The sequence below is a fragment of the Narcine bancroftii genome, chromosome 4, assembly GCF_036971445.1.
Source record: "Narcine bancroftii isolate sNarBan1 chromosome 4, sNarBan1.hap1, whole genome shotgun sequence".
In the NCBI taxonomy this organism is placed as follows: domain Eukaryota; kingdom Metazoa; phylum Chordata; class Chondrichthyes; order Torpediniformes; family Narcinidae; genus Narcine; species Narcine bancroftii.
The window spans coordinates 202675016-202700502 of NC_091472.1; the positions used below are offsets into that span (position 1 = coordinate 202675016).

Genomic DNA, 25487 nt, shown 5'->3' on the forward strand with positions numbered 1-25487 from the left:
TGCTCTTGACTTTTGTTACGAGTTACCTCACGGTGACCTGCTGGATACTTTCATACCAATTATCACATTGTCTGATGCTTAACACCAATTAGAAAAATGTGTTCTGAGTAAATATTGGAAAAAATTATGGCATCTCCAGCCCATCCTGACAATTGTTTGAAACAAAACAAGGTCATTTTCAATCTGAGTGTCACAGTGACCCCAAGATAGACTTGTTATGCAATTGTACAATTACCAAGGTCATCTTTTTCCAACTCCAAAACACAACTTAAAAAAAAGATCCTTATCATAAAGTTCATTGATTACATTCCCATTTAAAACTTTGTTATCTCTAGGTTTATTAAAATTCTATGGTTTGGTTGCAGAATTTCACCCTCTGTCAACATGATCTCATCAAAAAAATAGCAAATTCTGTACCTCATTACTCATCCTTGCTAACTTTAGTTGGCTCCTGGTCCAGTAGCATCTCAGTTTTAATATTTTCATCCTTTTTCAATTCACTTGATTGCCTCCCCTCAACCATATTGGTCATTAGGTTTATGACATTCAGATCCCCTGTGTTGATTACATCATCTTTTGAGGATGGGCAGGGAGGCCAAAGTGAGGGTTGGTTGTCAAGGTCCTGGCTTCAATTGCCAAGAACTTCTCTTTGTAAAGCTCTCTGGCTCTCCACTTTCTATAAAACATTCTGAAACCACCTTTTCATGTTTAGGTGATACTTGTCACTCAAAGATGCTAAGCAAGTCAGTGATGTGGCACAGAAACAATCCCTTCAATCCGAGTGAGACCATGCTTCCCATGAAGCATCCATTTACATGCATTCCTACCAACACATCTGAATTCTACTCCTCTCATCTGAATGCATCTGCCCACATCCCAAAGGAACCCACACAGTCACAGGGAAAATGTACAAACTAAACAGCATCCAAGGTGGTGGGGGGTCAGGATTTAACCTTGGAGAACCATGTAGAACTTTATAGTTGCATGAGGAAGCTGCAGGTGCTGAAAGAACGCTGCAACACCAAAAAGGTTGTTGGACTGATGATTGGGCATGAGTCAAAGACATTGAAATTAGGCTAAATTAATTCTCCAACAGTTGTCCAATTGGGCGACTTGCCCATGGGTGAAATGTATTTTAAACTTCTGCAGCCTCATTGTTCAATCTGCCAGTCTTGGCTAATGCATGGTTGTGAGCAAGTCTCCACAGTTTTAAAATATTGCTTTTGTATGTTTGCCTCATCATCTGTCAGTGAAACCCCAACCTAATCATTTACGTGCCTTGTTGGTTGTTGAGAATAACTATAATTAATTCAAAGCACTGAGGACTTGTTCTTTGTTGTTGATTCAAATGAACTTGCTGTTTCCTTGTGAAAATCTCTACAATTTGCATGATACCCAGCACGTTCCTGTTGCAGGACACAGCATTCCTCTGTGGATCACCACTGACACCAACCCCCACACCCCACCTCAGCCCAAAAACAAACCATTGAGATGATTGGAGACAGCAACTGTGTTTAATAGGGAGAGGGAGAGAAATAAATGCTTGACTTATTAAGTGGAAAAATGATAAATTAAAATTTAGTGCTCCTGCCAATCAGCAGCTGAAAGACATATGGGTTCCATATTTCTTAGTGGCCCCACTAAAAGTCTCTTAACTGCATTTCCAGCAATTTTCTTCCGTTTTAAGGCATTTTGCAGTTTATAGTATGCTCTTGTTTGTGCTTCGCTCAGGGCTGAAATATTCGGAAGTATAATTAGCTTGTGTATTTATTAATAAAGATAATACCACTCACCTATGCACTGGAGATGATTTGCACTGGCCAACTAACTTACCAACCTGTGAGAGGAAACTAGAGCACCCTAAGGAAATCCACATGGGAAGCCAGAGTTGCAAACTGCACGTTGGCAGCATGAGGGGTCGGGGTTGAACCCATGTTGCTTTGAGCAGCAAACATTCTTTTATCAGAAATGCAGTTTTACCACATTGAGTTTAAAATAATTTTAATGTGTCTGAATGCAATGAAGTGATGCCACCCCCAAGATGTCTTGATTGCCTATGACAGCCAAAGCTCAGGACTTCCTGGCTGTACAAGTTTATTGAATTTAATTTAGAAAGTGTTTTTCCAGAATTGGGAGGTGAAGGAGGTCGTATCAGAGACTGTCCACACCCATGACGCTTCAATTCCTAAACTCATTTCCCAAGGATCTTTAGTTTGATCATTTCAGTAGATATTTAGTACTTGTACTCGACAGTTTTAAATATTTTAACAGATTTGTTTCCTGGTTACACTCGTTTGTGATTCGAATGGTGTTTGGGAGGTGTTGAGAAATACAAATTCGCAGCAGACCCAAAAATAACAGTTTGGTAATTCTAGCCCTTTTTTTTAAAAAAAAAAGAGACAACTGAACTGTTTAACAGCCCAGGAATATCAAAGGAATACATGTACGTTTTGCAATTTGTTCCTTCCACTGCACTCTCTCACATCCTTCAGGGTGAAGCAAACCATGAACACCTCCAAATCACGATATATTTTTGGCTGTTTATCTGAAAGCTGCAAATGAATGGGGCTGTGTCCTTGTCCTCCTACCTTCAGGGGGGAAAAGATAACAATGACTATATTTTTAAAAAAATAATGGCTCCATTTCCTATGCAACTAGGCACATGGTAAGTTTTAGCAGCCTGCAGCATTCTAGATGAGTCTTCCACCTCTGAGAATCAGAACTGCAACAGCTTGGAGAATGAACCCATGAGCAGGTGTTTTATTTGTACATAGTATATTAAGGTGGTTTACGCAGGATAGATCGCACCAGACATCACTTCTAGGGGAAATCTGCCTCAGTATTATTCTGTAGAGCAATTAACATTTGTCTGGACTCAGCAGCTGAAGTCACAGATCACATAATTTCCTCTACTACCTATTAAAATTGGAGTGTGGCTTTCCTGCTCATTCACAGAAAAATTAGAACCATGTTGGACAGTGGAAAGTAAAAATCCAGCAGTTTGAAGAGTTCACGCTGTGACTTTGGCTTGCATGCAGTATCGAGCAGCCTGAATATTCAGTGTTTAGACCATTGTGGTCATTGTTTTGATGGGACTCCATTCTTTGCTTTAAATCTGTTAAATTTAATGTTGGGCTGCATTCTGCAATCACGGGCTCCTTGATTAGCCTACACCTTGCAGTGGCATGAGGTTGTCCAGAGCATGAGTCAAAATTGAATTTATTGTCATGTGATTGTACAAGTACAACCTGTGAAACAGGATTCTCCAGTCCTTGGTGCAAAACACGCAGACATACAGCCAGACATAGCACACATACAGACAGACAATAGAAATATTTCATCTACACAAACATTGTTTCATGAATATGGGTCTTGGATGGTTAGTGTGAGCAGTTCCTGTGGTCATTCAACATTCTCAGATGGAGTGTTTTCGAATCAAATAAGAGAGCACTCCGTTTTCTCTGCCTTGTGTTCCCTCAACTACATGGCCTTTCTGCCTCTGCACTGTGGCTGGCATGGAATGGGGTCTGATAGTTCTGTTACTAACCACACATGATGAACAGCAATAGACAGTGTAGGCTTTTGAAATTTGATGCCCAGATTTAATGTTGAACTGATGGGGAGACGGGAGTTGTCGCTGCTACAGACTCACGAATTCTCCTTGCGTTGCCTTTGAAGAAATGTCCATCCACACAAGCTGTGATCATAACGCTCCTGGTCCTTTTGTAGATGAGACTCAAACCGGGCAACCTCCATGGAGCTTCCATCCCCCTGGCACTGGTCTCTCCAAGTGACCTTCACTGTTAGAGGGTTTACTTCCAAACCCTCCTGGCACAGGCCAATCCACCGAAAAGGCCCAGTCATTCACAGAGCATGCTTTGCTCTGAATTTCACAAATATGGCTGGCCACAAGAGCTGCTTTCAAAGAGCTGTTTCCTCTCCAGCCGTCAGCATGGTTCTCCCTTTGCAAAATCACAATGCCTTTGCAAATGTATCAAATTCTAGACAGACTGACAAACCTTCCCTAATTGTCGCTGGGCTGTGACTTGTGTTTGTGTGATATGTTAAATGTTAACTGTGACGATTCAATCCCTCCTGTCTATACTATCCCTTACAATGATAATCCCATTTTACTAAAACGGGAGCTCATAATAGTTCTCATTTTATTTCCAGCAGGCACCTCAGCAATGACACAAAAGCTGCAGTTTCTTGAAGTAGCTCCTGAGGGAAACTGAGTCCAGTTTTAGGACCCAAATTTGTATACAAACAGCAGTACTGCTAACAATGTACTTTCTTCTTTATACCAATTAGGATCTGGACATGAATCCTGCATGTTGCACATGCTTAGCTTACCAAGGTGAAATCCAAGTCATTAACCAATATTGATCATGTTTGTTCAAGAACAGCAGATATAAACAGAAACAATTGTTTTTGCAGTTACTTCTGCCTAAGACTAAAAGCATTATAAGTTTATATGAACACTAAAGCTTTGTGTAACCAATTAACTCTTTTTAATGGTTGCTTATCATTTTACCACTGCCATTGCCAGACTGCATCATAGATGGAATAACAAGGATAGCATTGCATTAAATAGCTTTCTACAGAGTAGTTAATGATGAATAAAAGTCTAATTTTGAAGAATAGGACTTAATGCCAAAATTGATTGAAGTAATTCAATATATTTATAATCTAATCTGTTTCTTTTGCAGGGTTATACCAAGTCAATTGATATCTGGTCAGTAGGCTGTATCCTGGCTGAGATGCTTTCCGGTCGACCCACTTTCCCAGGCAAACACTATTTGGATCAGCTCAATCATATTCTTAGTAAGAAACAAAGTACCTTGGCTCATGAATTAAAGTCTTTTCATTTAGGTTTAAGATGAGACTGCCTTCAAGTCTATTAGTTCCTTCAGCATTTAACTTGTGACATAAAATCTGATCAACTTCTGGGCAGTTGGTGGAGAGGAGGGAGAAAGAGTGGTACTTGATAAATAGTTTTTACAATTTTGTGTTAATATTGGTGTGAACTTCATAAGCTGTTGGTTTGACCATTGGGAGGATTGGTTTGGTTTGAGAATAACCAGGAAATTGAGGAGCTAATTGTGAACACGATTTGTTCCTATTGTTCCTGGATTGGAGGCATCACCAATTCCTCAAAGAAAAAGAAACCGCTCTCCAGGTGTCTGAAGGTAGATATCGAGCAGAAAACCTGTGACTCGAGGCAGATAGAAATATGGAAAGCTCAGCAACCTGCTGATGTCTGCGACATGTGCTGGTTCTTCAGCGCTGTGGAAAAACCTTCTGTGGACTGAACACCTAAAGCCGCAACACACTGAGTCAAAAGCAGGTGAACTCGCTGGGAACTGAGAGGTGACTGATGCTTACTGGAGGGCGAACATTGAAGATCTCCTCAACTGAAATTCTGGCTTTGACATGAGGACATTTGAATCCATCTCATACTTTGTCTATTCTTGCCTCTTTTGATTGACAAGATCTAAAAAAAACCTCCCAACCAGAAAATAATAGCACAGTCTGAGTTTGTTATACACACAAGTACAATACATATGCACTGAAATTTTTGCTGCAGTCGAACAGTATGAATGCACCAACTACAATAGTATAAATTAAATTACCACAGTACAGAAAGAGATAGTAAATGTAAAGGATAGATAAATATTCAGTTATAGTCGGTGTAAAAAAAAAAGTAAGTGGGATTTCAATAGTGAAGATCCTAGAGTAGTTTATGATTAGGGGAGCAAAGGGATGTTCAAGAGTCTGAATCAAAGCTGTTTTTTCATCTGGAGATGCTGGATTTCAGCCAAGAGGTTGTGACTGGGACAATGGCAATCCTTAGGGATGGCTGATGCCTTGAGGTAGCGCCTTGCATAGATGTCTTCAACACATGGGAAGTCAGAAGCCATGATGGACGGCTGAGTTTGCTAATTTCTGAAACCTAGAGTTCCTGGCCACTCTATTACCAGATCAGGTTTAGGAAGGGCTAAGTTGTATCTCTTTACCTCCTCTGGATGCTGCGAGACCTGGTGAATTCCTCCAGTATTTCTGTATTTTTACTACAATCTCGGCGTCTGCGGACTTTTGTGATTTACTCCAGGCTATGATGCAACCAGTCAATATACTTTCCTGATAGTATCGCCATTGAAATCTGAAAACCCGTTGGTGGAGAGCTTTGGTCATAAATCCACAAATTCAACATGCACCTTAGGAAGGGAAGTATATCCCAGGGGACCTTGGCTGCTCTAATCAGGAGCATCTTCTGCCATCCAAGATCTCCTCCAACCGCCTGCCAGTGGGTAAAGAGCTGCTTCCAGAATTTCAGTCTCATTTTCATCTCCAGAGGATGTAATGCTGCAACTCCAGGAAGAATGCTGCTGCATCATCAACCACTGGGTGTGTTGTTTTCCTTTTTGGTTCTTATTTAGGGGGATATTTTTGCAATAAAATTTGATTCCTTTTCATGTTTGGCCTTTAAGAGATTGGAAGGCTCAGTTTCCATATGTTGTTCGATGTCTGTGTTTGTACGTGTTAACTGCTGTTAATGCAATCCTGATCTCTTTGTATCATTCTTGTGTTTATTAATCTGAAACTTAATAAAAAGAATGAAAAAGAAAAGAATCGCTGTCTCTGATCTTTTTTGACCTCACTAGTTTTTGACTTTTTAATTGGGAGGGACTTTGAACGCTGAAATTTGTCCCCATCTTGTCTGCTTGATGACGACATGCAAGCTGTCAGACTAATCAAGTTCAAGGTGGCATCGAACAAAGTTCTGTCAGTATCTCAACACTTCACAAACTCACTGGAATGTTGTACCTGGCCTCCAACAAACTTCCTGTGGAGTGAACCTGATCTTCAGAACTAATGGAAACTGTTCGGCTGACTGGGACTTGACTCCAGCAACAAAGACAGCTGAATTTCTGTAGTTAAGATGCAGAATGTAGCTTTGATCTGATAATTCATTCACTGAAGTATACCTGAAGATGGTAATGTACTGGAGGTGCATCCTGTAGCCCAGTCAATTCTGCTCTGTTTCTATATTTTCCTCTTTGATTTGAGCCGTAGTTGGATAATTCAATTGAGCCATTTGTGTTTTTTTTTTGAATGGGGGAAGATTCCATTCTCAAATTTGAAGTTTTCCTAAGAGGATGGAAATTGAAGGGAAAGCATGTTACCAGGACCTTTGGGTCTGCCCTTCATCAGGATCGAGGGGGAAACAGCAGTAAAGCAAAGATAGTTTGCAGCAAGGATGATGGGCAGGTGACGAGACAGAATAATAGCCAGAGGGACGAAGGAGCTGGTCTAAAGGTAATATATTTAAATAAGTGCAAGATTAGAAACCAGATGGATGATCTTGCTCTACAGCTACAGGCTGGAGGGTACAATGCTTGAGGCAGCACAGTTGGTGTAGTGGTTAGCACAACACCTTTATAGCGCCAGTGATTGGGACCAGGGTTCAAATCGCATGCCGTCTGTAAGGAGTTTGTACATTCTCCCTGTGTCTGCATGGTTTTCCCCGGGGGCTTGGTTTCATCCCACTGTTCAAAATGTACCAGAGGTGTAGGTTAATTGGGTGGCACAGACTCGTGGGTCCAAATGGCCTGTTACCATGCGGTATCTCTAAATTTATAAAAATTACTGAATCGTGGCTAAAGGATGGAGCTGAATGTCTAAGGATTCACGGTGTATTGGAAGGATAGGCAGGGAGGTGGAGGGAGTGGTGTGGCTCTGCTGATGAGGAACAATTTGAAATCATTGGAAAGAAGGGACATAGGGTCAGAAGAGGTAGAGTCTTTATGGGTTGAGTTAAGGAATGGTAAAGGTAAAAGGACACTAATAGCAGTTATATACAGGCCCTCAAACAGCAGCCGGGAGGTGGATTACAAAATACAACTGGAAATGGATGAGGCACAATAGAAGGACAGTGTTACGATAATTATGGGGGATTTTAAACATAAAATAATTGGTGAAAGTCTGGTCAGTATGGGATCCCAGGAGGGAGAGTTTGTGGAACATTTACGGGATGGCTTTTTGGAGCAACTTGTTGATGAGCCCACCAGGGGATCAGCTGTTCAGGATTGGGTGCTGTGTAATGAACCAGAGGTGATTAGAGATCTTATGGTGAAGGAACCCTGAGGAGGCAGCGATCACAATATGATTAAGGCCACTTCGAAATTTGAAAAGGAGAGGCTAGAGTCCGATGTGTTGGTATTTCAATGGAATAAAGGACATTACAATTGCACGAGAGTGGAACTGGCCAAAATAGATTGGAAAAGCAAACTCATGGGGAAGACGGCAGATCAGCAAAGGCCGGAGTTTATGTACAAAATGAGGAGAGTGCAGGACAGGTACAAACCAAAAGAAAAATAATGAATGGAAAAATGTGATGGTTGTGGCTGTCGAGGGAAGTTAAAGCAAAAGAGAGGACAGACAAGGAAGGAAAAATTAGTGGGAAGGTAGAGGAGTAGCAAAACTTTTAAAACTTGGAGAAGACAAATAAGAAAGTCATTAGGAAGGAAAAGATGAATTATGAAAGGTATCCAACTAATATCAAAGAGGATACCAAAAGCTTTTTAAAATATGAATAAGAATGGCCTAAGTAGACATAGGACTGACAGGAACAACACTGGAGCAATTGTCATAGGAGATAAGGAAATGGCAGAGGAACTAAAGGAATATTTGGATCAGTCTTCAATGTGGAAGACATTGGTAGCATACTGGATTCTTGTGGCTCTCTGAAGAGAAAAGAGTGTGGTCCAGATCACAAGCAAGAAAGTACTTGGGAAGCTAAATGGCCTCAGGGTAGATAAGTCTCCTGGACTGGATGGAATGCACCCTTGGGTTCTAAAGGAGATTGCTGTAGAGATTGTTGCGGCATCGGTAATGATTTTCCAGGAATCAGTGGGGTCTGGCATGGTTCCAGTTGGCTGGAGGATCGTATATATCACTGTGCTGTTTAAGAAGGGAACGAGGAAGCAGAAAGGAAAATACAGCTTGATGTTGATAGTTGGAAAGCTATTGGGAGTCGATTGTCATGGATGAGGTTATGGAACACCTGGAGGTGCATGAAAAGGTAGGCTCAAAAGAGCATGGAAAATCATGCCTGCCAAACCTATTGCAATGTTTTGAAGAGATCACGTGGGATAGATAGGGGAGATGCAGTGGATGTTGTGTATTTGGACTTGCCAAAGGCCTTCGACGAGGTGCCACATACAAGGCTGCTCAACAAGATGAGAGCCCATGAAATTACAGGAAGGATCCTAACATGGTTAGAGCACTGGTTGGTTGGCAGGAAATCAAGTAGGAATAAAGGGATCCTATTTTGGTTGTCTACTGGCTACCAGTGGTGTTTCTCAGGCATCAGAATTGGGGCCGCTCTTTACATAAATGATTTGTATTATGGAATAGAGAGCTTTGTCTAAATTTGCAGATGATACGAAAGTGGGTGGGGGTGTTGATGCTGAGGATACCGAAAGGCTGCAGAGAGACTTGGATAGATTAGGAGTGGAAGAAATAGGCGGGCAAACTATTATTTAGATGGGGAGAAAAGTCCCTTTGCACTTTGGAATTTTGAATTGGGAGTCCTCGTGCAGGATACCCTAAAGTTTGACCTCCAGGTTGAGTCAGTGGTGAAGAAGGTGAAGGCAATGTTGGTACTCGTATCTAGAAGGATAATACCCAAGAACAGGGATGTTATGTTGAGTCTCCATAAAGCACTGGTGAGACCTCATTTGGAATACTGTGCAGAGTTTTGGGTGCCGTATTCGAGAAAAGATGTGCTAGTGTTGGAGAGGGTTCTGAGATGTACTAGACGATACCAGGAATGAAAGGGTTCGTCGAGGAGAAACTATTGTCGGCTCTTGGACTGTACTCATTGAAGTACAGAAGGATGAGGGGTACCTCAGAGGCATTTTGAATGCTGAAAGGTCTGAACAGAGTAGATGTGGCGAGGATTGTTTCCCATGGTAGGGGATTCTCGGACAAAAGGGCATCATTTCAGGATAAAGCGGTGTCAATTTAAAACTAGACGCAGAAAAATTTCTTCACTCAGGGGTCGAGTGTTTGGAACTTGTCCCAACAGATGACAGTGGACGTGAGGTCGTTGGGTAATACTTGAGACAGAGATTGACAGGGCATCAAGGGTTACGGGGAGAAAGCCGGGGAGTGGGGCTGAGTGGGTGGATGGATCAGGTTATGATTAGAATAGTGGGGCAGATTTGATGGGCCAATGGGTCTACTTCTGCTCCTATAGCTTGTGATGATGGAGCTTCCACCTTTGTGCCACTTTTTGCACTGTCCCAACACCTACGATTTCATAGCATCCAGAAATCTATTTATCGGTCTCCTTTGAATTTAAGAGCAGCCAAATTAAACTGGTTCACAGGAAAAGATGCAAACCTGAACATAGTTAAATTTGGATCCCTGGGAAAGCTGAAAATTTGATTTAAAAAAAAAAATCAACATAAATACTTCACCAATTTTAGCTGAAAATGGAGAAAAAGATCTTGTATCCATGGGTGGATCCCAATATTTGGATTGTTCTGTCGTCTGACGTATTAAAGAATCAGCAATTGATTATGGGAATGATGGTGTGGAAAATGAATGCTATATTTATAGCAGATAATTTCAGCTGAGATAGGCAAATGCAGCACATAGAAGCCATTAAATGTGTAAGTTTGTCAAACAGTAAATGTTCTGTCTGAACCATCTGTGAACGATCCTTTCTGTTTCTTGTCTAATATTGTTACCCAACAACAATCTGAATTGCAATCTGTTTTCAGGCATTCTTGGCTCACCTTCTCCAGAGGACCTGAACTGCATCATCAATGTCAAAGCTAGAAACTATCTGCAATCTCTGCCACACAAGAACAAAGTTCCTTGGAACAGACTGTTCGCCAAAGCTGATGGGAAAGGTAAGATTTGTGTCGGCGTTCTTGTATTGCTCATCTCGAGTGTGATTTGAACAAAATGTAAAAGTTGAGGGACAATCCAATGCATCCTTGAAATGCCCTTTCTATAGAAGTAGTGTGCAAGGTGGAAAGGTGGGGTGGGAGACAAAATTGATTGAGCTTGCCCTGTTTTTTTTTAAAATTTTTTATTTTTCACACCATAAATCACAATAGCCATGATATACACTTTTTCTTTTCCACACATTTACAGTGATTTTTTCTCCCCCCCCTCCCTCCTCCCAAGCCACCCACCCACCCCCCCCCCATCATCCATTTTAGGTATACAATCTAGGTTGCATTAATTCAGTCAGACAATGTTGTCATTCAACAAAAATACACCAGAAATTCTACTGAGTCCATTCTTTTCTTTTCTTCTCCTTCCATCAACTTAGGTAATGTTTGTTCCCGGTAGGTTTTCGCTATTGTATTTAATGTAAGGCTCCCATACTTGTTCGAATATTTCAATATTATTTCTTAAACTATATGTTATTTTTTCTAATGGAATACATTTATTCATTTCTATATACCATTGTTGTATTTTCAAATTATCTTCCAATTTCCAGGTTGACATAATACATTTTTTTGCTACGGCTAGGGCTATCTTGACAAATCTTTTTTGTGCATCTTCCAAGTCAATTCCAAATTCTTTATTTTTTATGTTACTTAGGAGAAAGATCTCTGGATTCTTTGGTATATTGTTTTCTGTTATTTTATTTAATATCTGATTGAGATCATCCCAAAATTTTTCTACTCTCTCACATGTCCAGATTGCATGAATTGTTGTTCCCCTTTCTTTTTTACATCGAAAACATCTATCAGATACTGTTGGGTCCCATTTATTTAACTTTTGCGGTGTAATGTATAGTCTGTGTAACCAATTATATTGTATCATACGCAGCCTCGTATTTATTGTATTTCTCATCGTTCCAGAACATAATTTCTCCCATGTTTCCTTTTTTATCTTTATATTTAAATCTTGTTCCCATTTTTGTTTAGTTTTACCATTTGTTTCCTCATTCTCCTTTTCTTGCAATTTGATATACATATTTGTTATAAATCTTTTGATTAACATTGTATCTGTAATCACATATTCAAGGTTACTTCCCTCTGGTAAACTCAAATTGCTTCCTAATTTATCTTTCAAGTAGGATCTCAGTTGGTAATATGCCAGCGCTGTATCTCCAGTTATATTGTACTTATCTCTCATTTGTTCAAAGGATAAGAATCTACTTCCTGAAAAACAATTTTCTATTCTTTTAATCCCTTTTTTTTCCCATTTTCTAAAGGAAAGGTTGTCTATTGTAAAAGGGAGTAGCTTATTTTGCGTCAATATTAGTTTTGGTATTTGATAATTTATTTTATTTCTTTCTACATGAATCTTCTTCCATATATTGAGGAGATGGTGTAATACTGGAGAAGTTCTATGTTGTACCAATTTTTCGTCCCATTTATATAATATGTGTTCAGGTATCTTTTCCCCTATTTTATCCAATTCTAGTCTCGTCCAGTCTGGTTTTTCCCTTGTTTGATAAAAATCTGATAGGTACCTTAATTGTGCGGCTCTATAATAATTTTTGAAGTTTGGCAATTGTAAGCCTCCTTGTTTATACCATTCTGTTAATTTATCTAGTGCTAACCTCGGTTTCCCCCCTCTCCATAAAAATCTCCTTATTATTTTCTTTAACTCTTTGAAGAATTTTTCTGTCAGTTGTATTGGCAATGCCTGAAATAAGTATAGTATCCTTGGAAAAATGTTCATTTTAATACAGTTTATCCTTCCTATCAGTGTTAGTGGTAGCTCTTTCCAATGCTCTAAATCGTCCTGTAATTTTTTCATTAGTGGATTGTAATTGAGTTTATATAATTGGCCTAGATTTTTGTTTATTTGCACACCTAGGTATCTTATTGCCTGCATTTGCCATCTGAATGGGGATTCCTCCTTAAATTTTGAGAAATCCGCATTATTCATAGGCATTGCTTAACTTTTATTTACGTTTATCTTGTATCTCGACACTTCTCCATATTCCTTCAATTTCTTATATAGTTCTTTTATTGATAGTTCTGGTTCTGTTAAGTACACTATCACATCATCCGCAAATAGACTGACAAAATGTTTGGCCTGGAAGTCAGCCTGAAGAAAACTGAGGTCCTCCATCAGCCAGCTCCCCACCATGACTACCAGCCCCCCCACATCTCCATCGGGCACACAAAACTCAAAACGGTCAACCAGTTTACTTATCTCGGCTGCACCATTTCATCAGATGCAAGGATCGACAATGAGATAGACAACAGACTCGCCAAGGCAAATAGCGCCTTTGGAAGACTACACAAAAGAGTCTGGAAAAACAACCAACTGAAAAACCTCACAAAGATAAGCGTATACAGAGCCGTTGTCATACCCACACTCCTGTTCGGCTCCGAATCATGGGTCCTCTACCGGCACCACCTACGGCTCCTAGAACGCTTCCACCAGCGTTGTCTCCGCTCCATCCTCAACATCCATTGGAGCGCTTACACCCCTAACGTCGAAGTACTCGAGATGGCAGAGGTCGACAGCATCGAGTCCACGCTGCTGAAGATCCAGTTGCGCTGGATGGGTCACGTCTCCAGAATGGAGGACCATCGCCTTCCCAAGATCGTGTTATATGGCGAGCTCTCCACTGGCCACCGTGACAGAGGTGCACCAAAGAAAAGGTACAAGGACTGTCTAAAGAAATCTCTTGGTGCCTGCCACATTGACCACCGCCAGTGGGCTGATAACGCCTCAAACCGTGCATCTTGGCGCCTCACAGTTTGGCGGGCAGCAACCTCCTTTGAAGAAGACCGCAGAGCCCACCTCACTGACAAAAGGCAAAGGAGGAAAAACCCAACACCCAACCCCAACCAACCAATTTTCCCTTGCAACCGCTGCAATCGTGTCTGCCTGTCCCGCATCGGACTTGTCAGCCACAAACGAGCCTGCAGCTGACGTGGACTTTTTACCCCCTCCATAAATCTTCGTCCGCGAAGCCAAGCCAAAGAAAGAAAAGAAAATATTCCCTGTCTTTTATTTTTATTCCTTTTATATTATTATCTATTCTTATCGATTCTGCTAGAGGTTCTATAGCTAGTGCAAACAATAATGGTGATAGTGGGTATCCCTGCCGCGTTGACCTGCTGAAGTTAAATTGCTTTGATACATGTCCATTTACTGTCACTTTCGCTAACGGTCCCTCATATAATGCTTTAATCCAATTAATATACTTCTCCGGTAAACTGAATTTTTGCAATACTTTGAACAAGTAATTCCATTCTACTCTGTCAAAGGCCTTCTCTGCGTCTAAAGCAACTGCTACTGCCGGTGCTTTATTTCCTTCTACTGCATGAATTAAGTTAATAAATTTACAAATATTGTCTGTTGTGCGTCTTTTTTTGATAAATCCAGTTTGGTCTAAATTTACCATTTTCGGTACCTGTTCTGCTAATCTGTTTGCTAATAGTTTAGCTATTATCTTATAATCTGTGTTTAGCAGCGATATTGGTCTTTATGACGCTGGTGAGAGTGGATCTTTCCCTTGTTTTAGTGTCACTGTAATTATTGCTGTTTTACATGAATCTGGTAAGTTTTACATCAATCTGGTTGATTACATCCAGGAGGGGTGGTATTATTAGATCTTTAAATGTTTTGTAGAATTCTATTGGGAGTCCATCCTCTCCTGGTGTCTTATTATTTGGTAAATTTTTTATTATCTCTTGTATTTCTACTGTTCCAAATGGTTCTGTTAATTTATTTTGTTCCTCTATTTGTAGTTTTGGTAGTTCAATTTTAGTCAAAAATTCATCTATTTTCCCTTCTTTCCCTTCGTTTTCAGTTCGGTATAATTGTTCATAGAATTCTCTGAAGTTTTCCTTAATATCTTTTGGATTATATGTAATTTGTTTGTCTTTTTTCCTTGTTGCCAATACCATTTTCTTAGTTTGCTCTGTCTTAAGCTGCCATGCTAAGATTTTGTGTGTTTTTTCACCTAGTTCATAATATTTCTGTTTTGTCTTCATTATATTCTTCTCCACCTTATATGTTTGTAATGTTTCATATTTTATTTTTTTATCCGCCAATTCTCTTCTTTTGGTTGTATCTTCCTTTATTGCTAATTTTTTTTCTATGTTTATTATTTCCCTTTCCAACTGCTCTGTTTCCTGATTATAGTCCTTCTTCATCTTGGTTGCATAACTTATTATTTGTCCTCTAATGAATGCTTTCATTGCGTCCCATAGTATAAACTTATCTTCCACTGATTCCGTATTTACTTCAAAGTACATTTTTAATTGTTTTTCAATAAATTCTCTAAAATCCTGTCTTTTAAGTAGCATGGGGTTTAATCTCCATCTATACATTCTTGGAGGGATGTCCTCTAGCTCTATTGCCAATAACAGGGGTGAGTGGTCCGATAATAGTCTAGCTTTATATTCCGTTTTCCTAACTCTCCCTTGAATGTGGGCTGATAACAGGAATAGGTCTATCCTTGAGTATGTTTTATGTCTAGTCGAGTAGTATGAGTATTCCTTTTCCTTTGGGTTTTGTTTCCTCCATATGTCCACAAGTTTCATTTCTTGCATTGATTTAATTATAAATTTGGTTACTTTGTTCTTCCTGTTAATTTTTTTCCCCGTTTTATCCATATTTGGATCCAAATTCAGATTGAAATCCCCTCCTATTAGTATGTTCCCTTGCGTATTAGCTACCTTCAAAAAGATATCTTGCATAAACTTTTGATCTTCTTCGTTAGGTGAATATATATTAAGCAGATTCCAAAGCTCCGAATATATCTGACATTTTATCATAACATATCTCCCTGCTGGATCTATTATTTCCTCTTCTATTTTAAATGGCACCTTTTTGCTAATTAATATAGCCACTCCTCTTGCTTTTGAATTATACGATGCTGCTGTTACATGTCCTACCCAATCTCTCTTTAATTTCTTGTGCTCCAATTCAGTTAAGTGTGTTTCTTGGACAAATGCTATATCTATTTTTCCCTTTTTCAGTAAATTTAGTAGTTTCTTCCTTTTAATTTGGTTATGTATTCCATTAATATTTAGAGTCATATAGTTCAGCGTAGCCATTTTATATTTTGTTTATCTTCTCTTTCCGTTTTTCCATCATTACCTTTCCTCCTTTTCCATTTCTGTTTTCTTATTTTCAACTCTTTACCAGACAACATTCCTACAACATCCAACATTTTCCTTATTCTCCTATTTCTATCTTCTTTATCCCCAATCTCCCCTTCCCCTCCTGAGTTGTCCTTTATCCCTTGTCGGACAACCACATCTCCCCTCTCCATTTGGATTTGCGAATCCACTCGCAAGCGTCAACTGATTTTGCAGTGACCGCTCTTTTCCCCCACCCAGCCCCCCCCAGAAAAGATTTCACTTTTTATATGTCACAAAGGTCACTCTTTTAATTCCCTCCTTATTCTCTCTATTCCATTACCTTCCCTTATTAATTCTTGTCTATACTATCTATGTTTTCCTCTAATTACAGATACTTTCACGTATGCCCATTGTCTCTATTCACTCTTATACCTCTTTACCCGCATACATATCAATCGTGGTCAATTTTACCCTCATTACCCGTCTTCATCCCTCAGTCTATTTTTGTCTTTACCCACATACATATCAATCGTGATCATTTTTGCTCTCATTACCCGTCTTCATCCCTCAGTCTATTTTTGTAATTGTTCTGCAAATTTTCGTGCTTCTTCTGGATCCGAGAACAGTCTGTTTTGTTGTCCTGGAATAAATATTTTCAATACCGCAGGATGCTTCAGAGTAAATTTATATCCTTTCTTCCATAAAATCGCTTTTGCTGTATTGAACTCTTTTCTCTTCTTTAGGAGTTCAAAGCTTATATCTGGATAAATGAAGATTTTTTGCCCTTTATACTCCAGTGGTTTGTTGCCCTCTCTTACTTTTTCCATTGTCTTCTCCAGTACCTTTTCTCTTGTAGTATATCTTAGGAATTTTACTACAATAGATCTTGGTTTTTGTTGTGGTTGTGGTTTAGGGGCCAATGCTCTATGTGCCCTTTCTATTTCCATTTCTTGCTGTAGTTCTGGACATCCTAGGGCCTTAGGGATCCATTCTTTTATAAACTCCCTCATATTCTTGCCTTCTTCATCTTCCTTAAGGCCCACTATCTTTATGTTATTTCTTCTGTTATAATTTTCCATTATATCTATTTTTTGGGCTAGTAATTCTTGTGTCTCTTTAGTTTTTTTATTAGATTCCTCCAATTTCTTTTTTAAGTCTTCTACCTCCATTTCTGCTGCTATTGCCCGTTCTTCCATCTTGTCCATTTTTTTCCCCATTTCTGTTAAGGTCATATCCATTTTATTTATTTTCTTTTCTGTGTTGTTTATTCTTCTTCTTAAATCATTGAATTCCTGTGTTTGCCATTCTTTAAATGACTCCATGTATCCTCTAACAAGAGCAAGTATATCCTTTACCTTGCCTTTCCCTTTATCTATTTCACTGTATTCTTCCTCTTCTTCTTCCTCTGGGTTGGCCATCTGTTGTTTCTTTGATGCCCTTTCCTCCCCTTCTTTCTTGTTTCCATTGTCTTCTGTGGTCTCTTCTTGCTGCAGGTGTTCTGCAGCTGTCGTTGCCGGCTGTGGAGATCGACTCCCCAGCTGGTCCCCCCTCCCGTCGGTGTGTTTTTTTTCATGCGCATCGCGCATGCGCGAGGAGTCGTGCATGCGCGGTTGCGCACTTTTACTCGGCTCTGTGAGCCATTGTTGTAGTTCTTTTTCTACCGACCTGAGGTAGTGGGGTCCTCTCTCCACAGCGGGCCTCTTCGGACAGGTAAGGCCTTCACCTTTTTCCTCCGTTGTCTTCTCTTCCTCTCTTCTTTCCGTTGATTTTGATTTTTCTCCTTTTGTCTCCATCTTCTTTCCACCTTTATACTCACTTTTCTTTAACTTGTATTTCTGTGCTTTTGTATTTTCTCTTGTTTTTCCTGACTTTTCTGGAGAGGGCTGGAGTTCACCGTCCGGCCACTACTCCATCACGTGACTCCTCCGAGCTTTCCCTGTTGATGACTTGGTTTGGAATCACTCTTGTACTGCATGTTGGCATCAAGGATTCATAGCACGGTGAAAGATTCTTGGACTTAAACTGTTACGATCTAAAATAGAAATGCTGGAAGTAGTCTGGTCACCAATCATCAGATGAATACTTGGCTCTGGTTAAGCAGTATTAACGATGCATTTCCCACTCCATTGTGTTCAACTCACTATTGTAGTGCAGCTGATCATTTTTCTTGCCATGTTGGTATGAGTTCTCATAATACTGCAGAAATTAATGAAATCGAACATGCTGTAGTTGAAAGCTCAACGCCTTCCCGGGCTTAACTACAGGTCGTCCCCAACTTGTGACCATATTGTGGACGGAAGGATTGGTTGTAACTCTGTTGAGTGGGGACCACTTTGTACAGTACATTTAATACAAAATATGAACTTGTACAGTAGTTTTAATAAAGATTTTTAAAAAAATTTTGGTGATATGTGCGGATGGACATAACTGCGTAGGTTGGAAATCGAGGACAACCTGTATTCGATTCTGCACTCAATTCTTGAGTAAGGCTGAAGCACAAAAGTCTGCAGATGCTGTGATTGTAGTTCAAAACTTGCAGAAATGCTGGAGAATCTCAACCAGTCTCGCAGTGAAGAATAAAGACAATGCTGGCTGGGAAAGGAGTCCAGGCCAACAAAAGGTGTTCATTTAATGTGATAAGAGAAGGTGAGAAATGATTTTGGCTCTGAAAGGAGACAGAGGGACAAGGGAAGAAAGAGGGAGAGACCAGAAGTGGGAGAAAGATGACAGGAGAAGAAATTGGGAGCTATTGTCTTTTTTTCTGACTTTCGTTGAAGAAGGGCTCAGGCCCGAAACATCAGAAATGTATCTTTATGCTCCTTTGGATGCTGCAAGATGAGCTGAGTTCCACCAGCATTTCTGTGTTTTCCCAAATCAGGATATCTTTCCTGTCTGAATCTGTTGTAGACAGGTCTTAATTAATGAATGTTTTGTCATGTTCAGCTGTTGATCTTTTGTGTAATTGAAGGATTTGCAATGTGCATGTAGAAATGCAACAGAAGCTCACTGCACCCAGACACATGGTGTTTGACTGATTTACCCCTCTCAATCATGCTTGGCAGACCATTTAGAAAATTGGATATACATTTAGAATTTTTTTTCTGACTTTTATTGCTTGGAGAATTTCAAGTTGGAGCATAATTAAACTATCTGAAATCATACCTGGCACTCCCACATGGCATGTTGGCAAACAGTCCAGTTGGGAGAGGTGCTTTGCCTTTTTGTGAAAGAACTTCTCTCCCCAATGCATGATGTCCACTTTCTGCATTGACAGGAGATTGCAGAGAAGAAACTTGTTCTACCAAGCAGATAACATGGGGAGCTTCACAGCCAAGTCTTCAGTCTGTAACTCGAGCTTGCCCTAAATTTGTTCTTTACGTCTTAGAAATATAATTTTTTTTACTGTAGTTAAACTTTAAATCTGTTCTGCATTATCTAAAGAAAATACTAAGTTCTTGAAGCTGAAAGTATTTTAAATTCAACTGAACTCTTCTGTTGCAAAGGAGCATTGTGCAATCTGCACAGGTGCAATCAAATTCAGTTCTGTAACTTCTGGATAAGATGTGATAGATGCTGAGGCTTTCATGGCAACCAACGAAGGCATTGAGGGAAACAAAGCGAATTCAACAGATAAAGTGCATAACACAAATCCATTAATGTGAAAGTATGAACTTAACCCTTATTTATCTCATTATTCCACATTTTTCTTCTAATGTTAAAGTAGTTGTCAAAATGAGAAATGTGCAGACTTTTGATGTTTAATATTTCCCTATAATTGTAGCCCTGGATTTATTGGATAAGATGTTGACCTTCAACCCACACAAGAGGATTGAAGTGGAAGCAGCTCTTGCTCACCCTTACCTGGAACAGTACTACGATCCCAGTGATGAGGTAGGATACTGCACTGTTTAAAGAATGACATTGCTTTGGTCTTGCTTACTGTTTTTGTCTACGTATGTACATCAGGGCTTGAATGAGAAAAGTCATTTAAAAGGATGAATTTAATGCTGAGGCTCTTGTACACAAGGAATGGGTAGCTTAGAGCTAATAGAGAAAGTCATTTTTGAGCAAAAGGAGTGGATAAGGTATAGTGATGTACAAAAAAATGGAGAAAACCGCAGAAATATGAGGATGGATTAGGGTGCTGAGTCGTGAATTTTGAAAGGAAGGAAACAAAATTCTATAAATTATGAATGGAATAGGGAGCTGAATGGATTCCTCCCCTGTGGAAAAATCCAGTCCTGTGTTGTTTACCAATAAACCATTTCATTTTCTAAGTATGCCAAGTTAAATGCTTAGGTGCTTGGGAGAGTGGTGGACAAGTGGAGACCTTGAGGTTATTGTAGCTGTTTTACTCCCTAAAAGTGTGTTAATTTATGGTGTAATTTCAGCCTATTGCAGAAGCACCCTTTAAGTTTGACATGGAATTGGATGACCTACCCAAGGAGAAGCTCAAGGAGCTGATTTTTGAGGAGACAGCCAGATTTCAACCACATTATCAGCATTCCTAAACTACAAGCACCCTTGCATACAGGTAAACATTAATACGGTAGGGATCAGAAAGATGATTTCATAGCTCAGGGTTCATTGCAAATGAAGTTGTTACTTTTTTGGAATATTTTATTTAAGTTTTAAGAAACAGAATATAGGTCTCAATTAATAAACAATAATACACTGAATACAAAATCATAGAAAAATATTCATAAGGCCTGAAAATAAAAAGGAGAGTCCCTCTTCTCCCAGCACCCCCTCCCCAGATTCGAAAGGAATGGGGACAGACAGCAAGGAATAGAGGGAGATAAAAAGAAATAAAATAGAAAAGAAAAAAGCAACAGGAGCAAGGTTTGACATCTCAGAGTCACATCATTTTTAAATTATTACATTTCCAATAAGGAGTATGCTAATTGACAAATATCAAAATAAATTAAACAATCCGGGTGTTTCAGTAATCTAAATAAGGTTGCCAAATTTTGACAAACATGCTATATATATTCTTAAGACTATAAGTAATCTTCTCAAGGGGATACACTCGTACTTCCATGTTCCAACGATCAATGTGAAGTAGGGAATCTGATTTCCATGTTACTGCTATACAAGTTGTTCTTTCTCACTAACTTTTTAACATTCAGATGTAAACTAAAAGTTCCTGTTGGTGGATGATATCTTAATGTGTAACCCTTCATTTATTTATTCATCAATGAGGAATTCCTGTAGTGGGGTATTAAATAGGTATTTATTGTTGGCATCATCTACCACGGCCATGTTTGTCTTAGAATTACCTTAGAATGTTGGTTAATTTGGTCTGATCTAACCCATGCTTACTGGTGAACGCACCCGTTTTCATCAGAATGTTTTGATGAAAAGATCAGCCTTCTTCCTCATTTCTATCCTGAGTGCTATTAATTGCCTTCAAGACATGGATCACGTGTTGAAGCTTGCCTTGGATGCTCCAACCATGGTCAAGTATTGAGGATGAGAAATGATCTGTCAGACCAATTTGTAGAGTAATTTCTCAGAACCAGAAAAAGATCTAGGATCTGAAGGTAATTATTCACAAATATAAAATCCTTTTAAGCTCCATTTTCCTCCAGTTAAATGTATTTAAAATGTGAATAGACCCAATATTTGGATGTGGGATCTGCCACATTTTATATTTCACCATGCAAGTGTTGAAACATTTGTGGATTTTCTCTGAAATACCTCAGTTAGTTTTGATTTGAGTCTGCCATCCAAAGACACAAGAAGCTTTAGTCCTGTGGTTTAAATTACCAAGTGGGTTTACTGGAAGAAGTGACGACATCATAAAAGGGCTGCAGCCAATCCAGTTCTTCCAGTAAAAAACATTAAATACTCATCCAGAATCCCACTGTGGCTTTTGTCATGGAAACATAAAAACTAGGAATAGGCCATTTGGTCCTGTGATTCACGGTTAGTTATCCAGTTTCTGTATACTATTCCTCCTTGGCCATTCCAACTGTAACTCCTTAAAAAATATTTAACATTGTGACCTAAACTGCCTCTCTAGAAGAGAATTCCACAGGTTCACCTTTCTGGGAGAAAAAAATATTTTATTTAAGTTTTAAGAAAACTTGAGCTGTCACCAGGTTCTTGATTTCTTCACCTTTGCAGACATCTTTTCAACCTCCCATCTGTTCCGTCCTGTCAGGATTTTCAATGAAACACCATCTCCTCTAAAGCCTAGTCTCACTGTCCTCAGGATGGGTCTGCTGAGCCTTTGCAGCATTCCCTCCAGTGCAAGTATGTCCTTCCTCAGATAAGGAGACCCAAACAATGCACACACCCTCTGGCCACAGAGACCAGCATGTGGTTTACATTCTCAACCAGCTGCTCCATCTCCCGGTGCACTAAAACTCGAGCTGCACTGACTCGCCCCATTCCAAAACTCCTGCTGATTAGATTTGCTTTCCTGTTACATTTGGCCATGCATTTTTGCACTCACTCAACCTGTTCAGGTTGCTCTTGAAATCTCTGCATTCGCCTCTCAGCTCCCACTTCCATCCAACTTTGTTTTGTCTGCAAGCATGGAGGTTTTGCATTTAATTTTATCTATTCAATCATTTTTATATTGCAATACTGCACTTGTTGCTGCCTAACACTATAAGACAAATGAGCAGAAATAGGCTATTCAGTCCATTGAGTCTGTGCTGCCATTTAATCATGAACTGATCCACTCTCTCATTCATCCCCACTGCCCGGCCTTCTCCGCAGAACCTTTGATGCCCTGGCTAATCAAGAATTTATCAAACTCTGCCTTAAAATACATCCAATGACTCGCCATCCTCTTGCTGAAGAAATTTCTCCAAGAAGACGCTCTTCAATCCTGAAGTTGTACCCTCTTGTCATCGACATTCTCATGTGGGAATCTACCTTTCTACTTCCCCTTTTACACAGTTATCCTTTTTAATTGGCGTGTGAACGACCTGTGTTTAAAGCCAGGTGTGGTCGTTCACACTGAACCAAGAAAAGCCGGGTTAGCGTGACCTTTTACATAGGAACAATCCGGCATCCCAGTGCACAAGGGGGTGGACCTGCAGCATTACAGCGTTGGCATCCCGGGAAGGTGGATAAGCCTTTTACACAGGAGCTGATGCAAAATGCATAGGCTGTAATAGTACCTACCTTGCCAAGCAATTACCAGGATGAAAGTGACGCCCCTGCCCCAATATCATGCATTTGTTGCATTCACATAGGTAAGTGAAGCAGTTAAATCCTATTTTAAAAGGGCCATACATCTCCTCTGTCCATAAAACATTCAAGATGTTTCAATGAGATTCCACCCCCACCCCCCACCCCCCTTCACCAAAATTCCAATGAGTACAGGCCAAGAGCTGTCAAATGTTACTCATATAACTTCAATTCCCAGAGTCATGCTTGTGAGGCTCCTCTGAACCCTCTCCAACGTCAGCACATCCTTCCTTAAATGGGGAGCCCAAAACTGCTCACAATACTCCATGGGGTCTCACCAATGCCTCTGTCACATCAATGCTCTTGTATTCTATTCCTCTTGAAATGAATGCCAGCGTAAGATTTGCATTCTTCACCACTGAATCAACCTCCAAGATTACCTCCAGGATATTCTGCGTGAGGACTCACAAGACCCCTTGAATCTGGGAATTTTCAATTTTGTCCTTCTGCAGCCTCCATTTCCTCAACGCTACCTGCTCCTCCATCTACCTTTGTATCTTCTGCAAAACCATTCATTGCATAATCTAGATCATTGATATACAAGAAGTGGCCCTCGTGCTGACCCCTGTAGAACACTGCTAGCAACTGGCAAACAATCGAAATGTAATCCTTGTATTTGACGCTCTGCTAATTAGCCAATGTTCTACCCATGCTAGTTTGTTTTCTGTGAAACCATGAGCTTTTGATAGAAGCTTCATATGTGGCACCTTGTCAAATGCCATCTAAAAAGCCAAGTACACAACATTCCACTGCCTCCTTTATCTAACCTGCTTGTCATTTCAAAGAATTCCAATAGATATGTCAAGCAAGATTTTCCATGTTGGCTTTGGCCTATACTCTACGTGCTTCCCAAGTTCTCCGAAACTTCATCCTTGACAGCAGACCCCAATATCTTCCCAACCACTGATGTTAGGCTAACCAGACTATAATTTATTTTCTGCTGCCTCCCTCCCTTCTTGAATAGTGGAATGACATTTGCAGTTTTCCAAGCCTTTGAAAGCATGCAATCCACCTGTTCCGGGGACATCTACTCTTGGACCCATTTCAACTTTCTGAGCACCTTCTTCCTTGCAATAGTAACTGCACTCACTTCCCTACTCTGATGCCCTTGAACATCCAGCACACTACTCATGTCTTCCACAGTGAAGACTGGTGCAAAATACTAATTTACCTCCCCTTCCGTATCCTTGTCTCCTATTATTGTCCCAGGTTCATTTTCTAGTGGTCCTATATCTATACCCACCTCTCTTTTACTTCTTGTATACTTGAAGAAGCTTTTTGTATCCTATTTGATATTATTTGCTAGCCTACTTTCATACTTCATCTTTTCCCCCCTTGAAAGTTTTAGTTGCCCTTTGCAAGTTTTAAAAAAAACTTCCCAATCCTCCATCTTCCCACTTATTTTTGTTTCCTTGCATTCTTTCTTTTGCTTTTGCCACAGTTGCGACATTTTCCGATTTGAATATTTCCCTTTTTTTGTTATGTATTTATCATGAATCTTTCCTTATTTCATGCAGAAACTCCATTCATTGCTGCTCTGCCAGACTCCTGACTGGTACCCCCTTCCAATCCACTTTGGCCAGTTCCTCTCTCATGCCACTGTAATCTCTTTATTCCACTGAAATAACACCACATCTGACTTTAGTTGCTCCTTGTTAAATCTCAAATCAAACTCTGTTATATTGTGATCACTGCCTCCTAATAGTTCCTTTACCCTAAGCTCTCTTTAACCTCTGGTGCATTACACTGCACCAGATCCCATGCAGGTCATTTCCTAGTGGCCTCATCAACAAACTCTTTGAAAAATTGGCATTCTCCAAATTCTACCTCTTGACATCCAGTCCCAACCTTGTTTTCCCAGTGAAAATCCTCTTGGACAACCAGAACATTGGCGTTCTGACAAACCTAATCTATCTGCTGTTGTAATTTGTTGTCCACATCCTGGCTACTCTTTGGAGGTCTATCTATAACTGCCAGTAGTGGCCTTTTACCTTTGCCATTTCTTGACTCAACCTACTGTGATTCTAAATCTTCTGGTCCCATGTTACCTCTTTCTAATGATTTAATTTTGTTCCTTGCCAACGGAGCCACATTGTCCCCTCTGCTTGCCTGCCTATCCTTTCAATACACTGTGCATCCTTCGACATTTCAGCTCCCAATGACATCCATCCTTTAGCCACGACTCCATGA

General features: G+C 39.9%; 1 protein-coding gene across 3 annotated transcripts in view; it reads left to right on the forward strand.

Annotated features, from left to right (window-relative positions):
* The window catches only part of mapk1 (mitogen-activated protein kinase 1), a 91829-nt gene that overhangs the window by 61678 nt on the left and 4664 nt on the right, over positions 1–25487 (forward strand). For all 3 annotated transcript variants that reach the window (XM_069933666.1, XM_069933667.1, XM_069933668.1), the window contains exons 5-8: positions 4710–4824; positions 10794–10925; positions 19873–19982; positions 20483–20625. In XM_069933666.1, the coding sequence (XP_069789767.1) occupies positions 4710–4824; positions 10794–10925; positions 19873–19982; positions 20483–20602 (477 nt within the window). In that variant the 3' untranslated portion in view covers positions 20603–20625. The remainder of the gene's footprint in view (positions 1–4709; positions 4825–10793; positions 10926–19872; positions 19983–20482; positions 20626–25487) is intronic.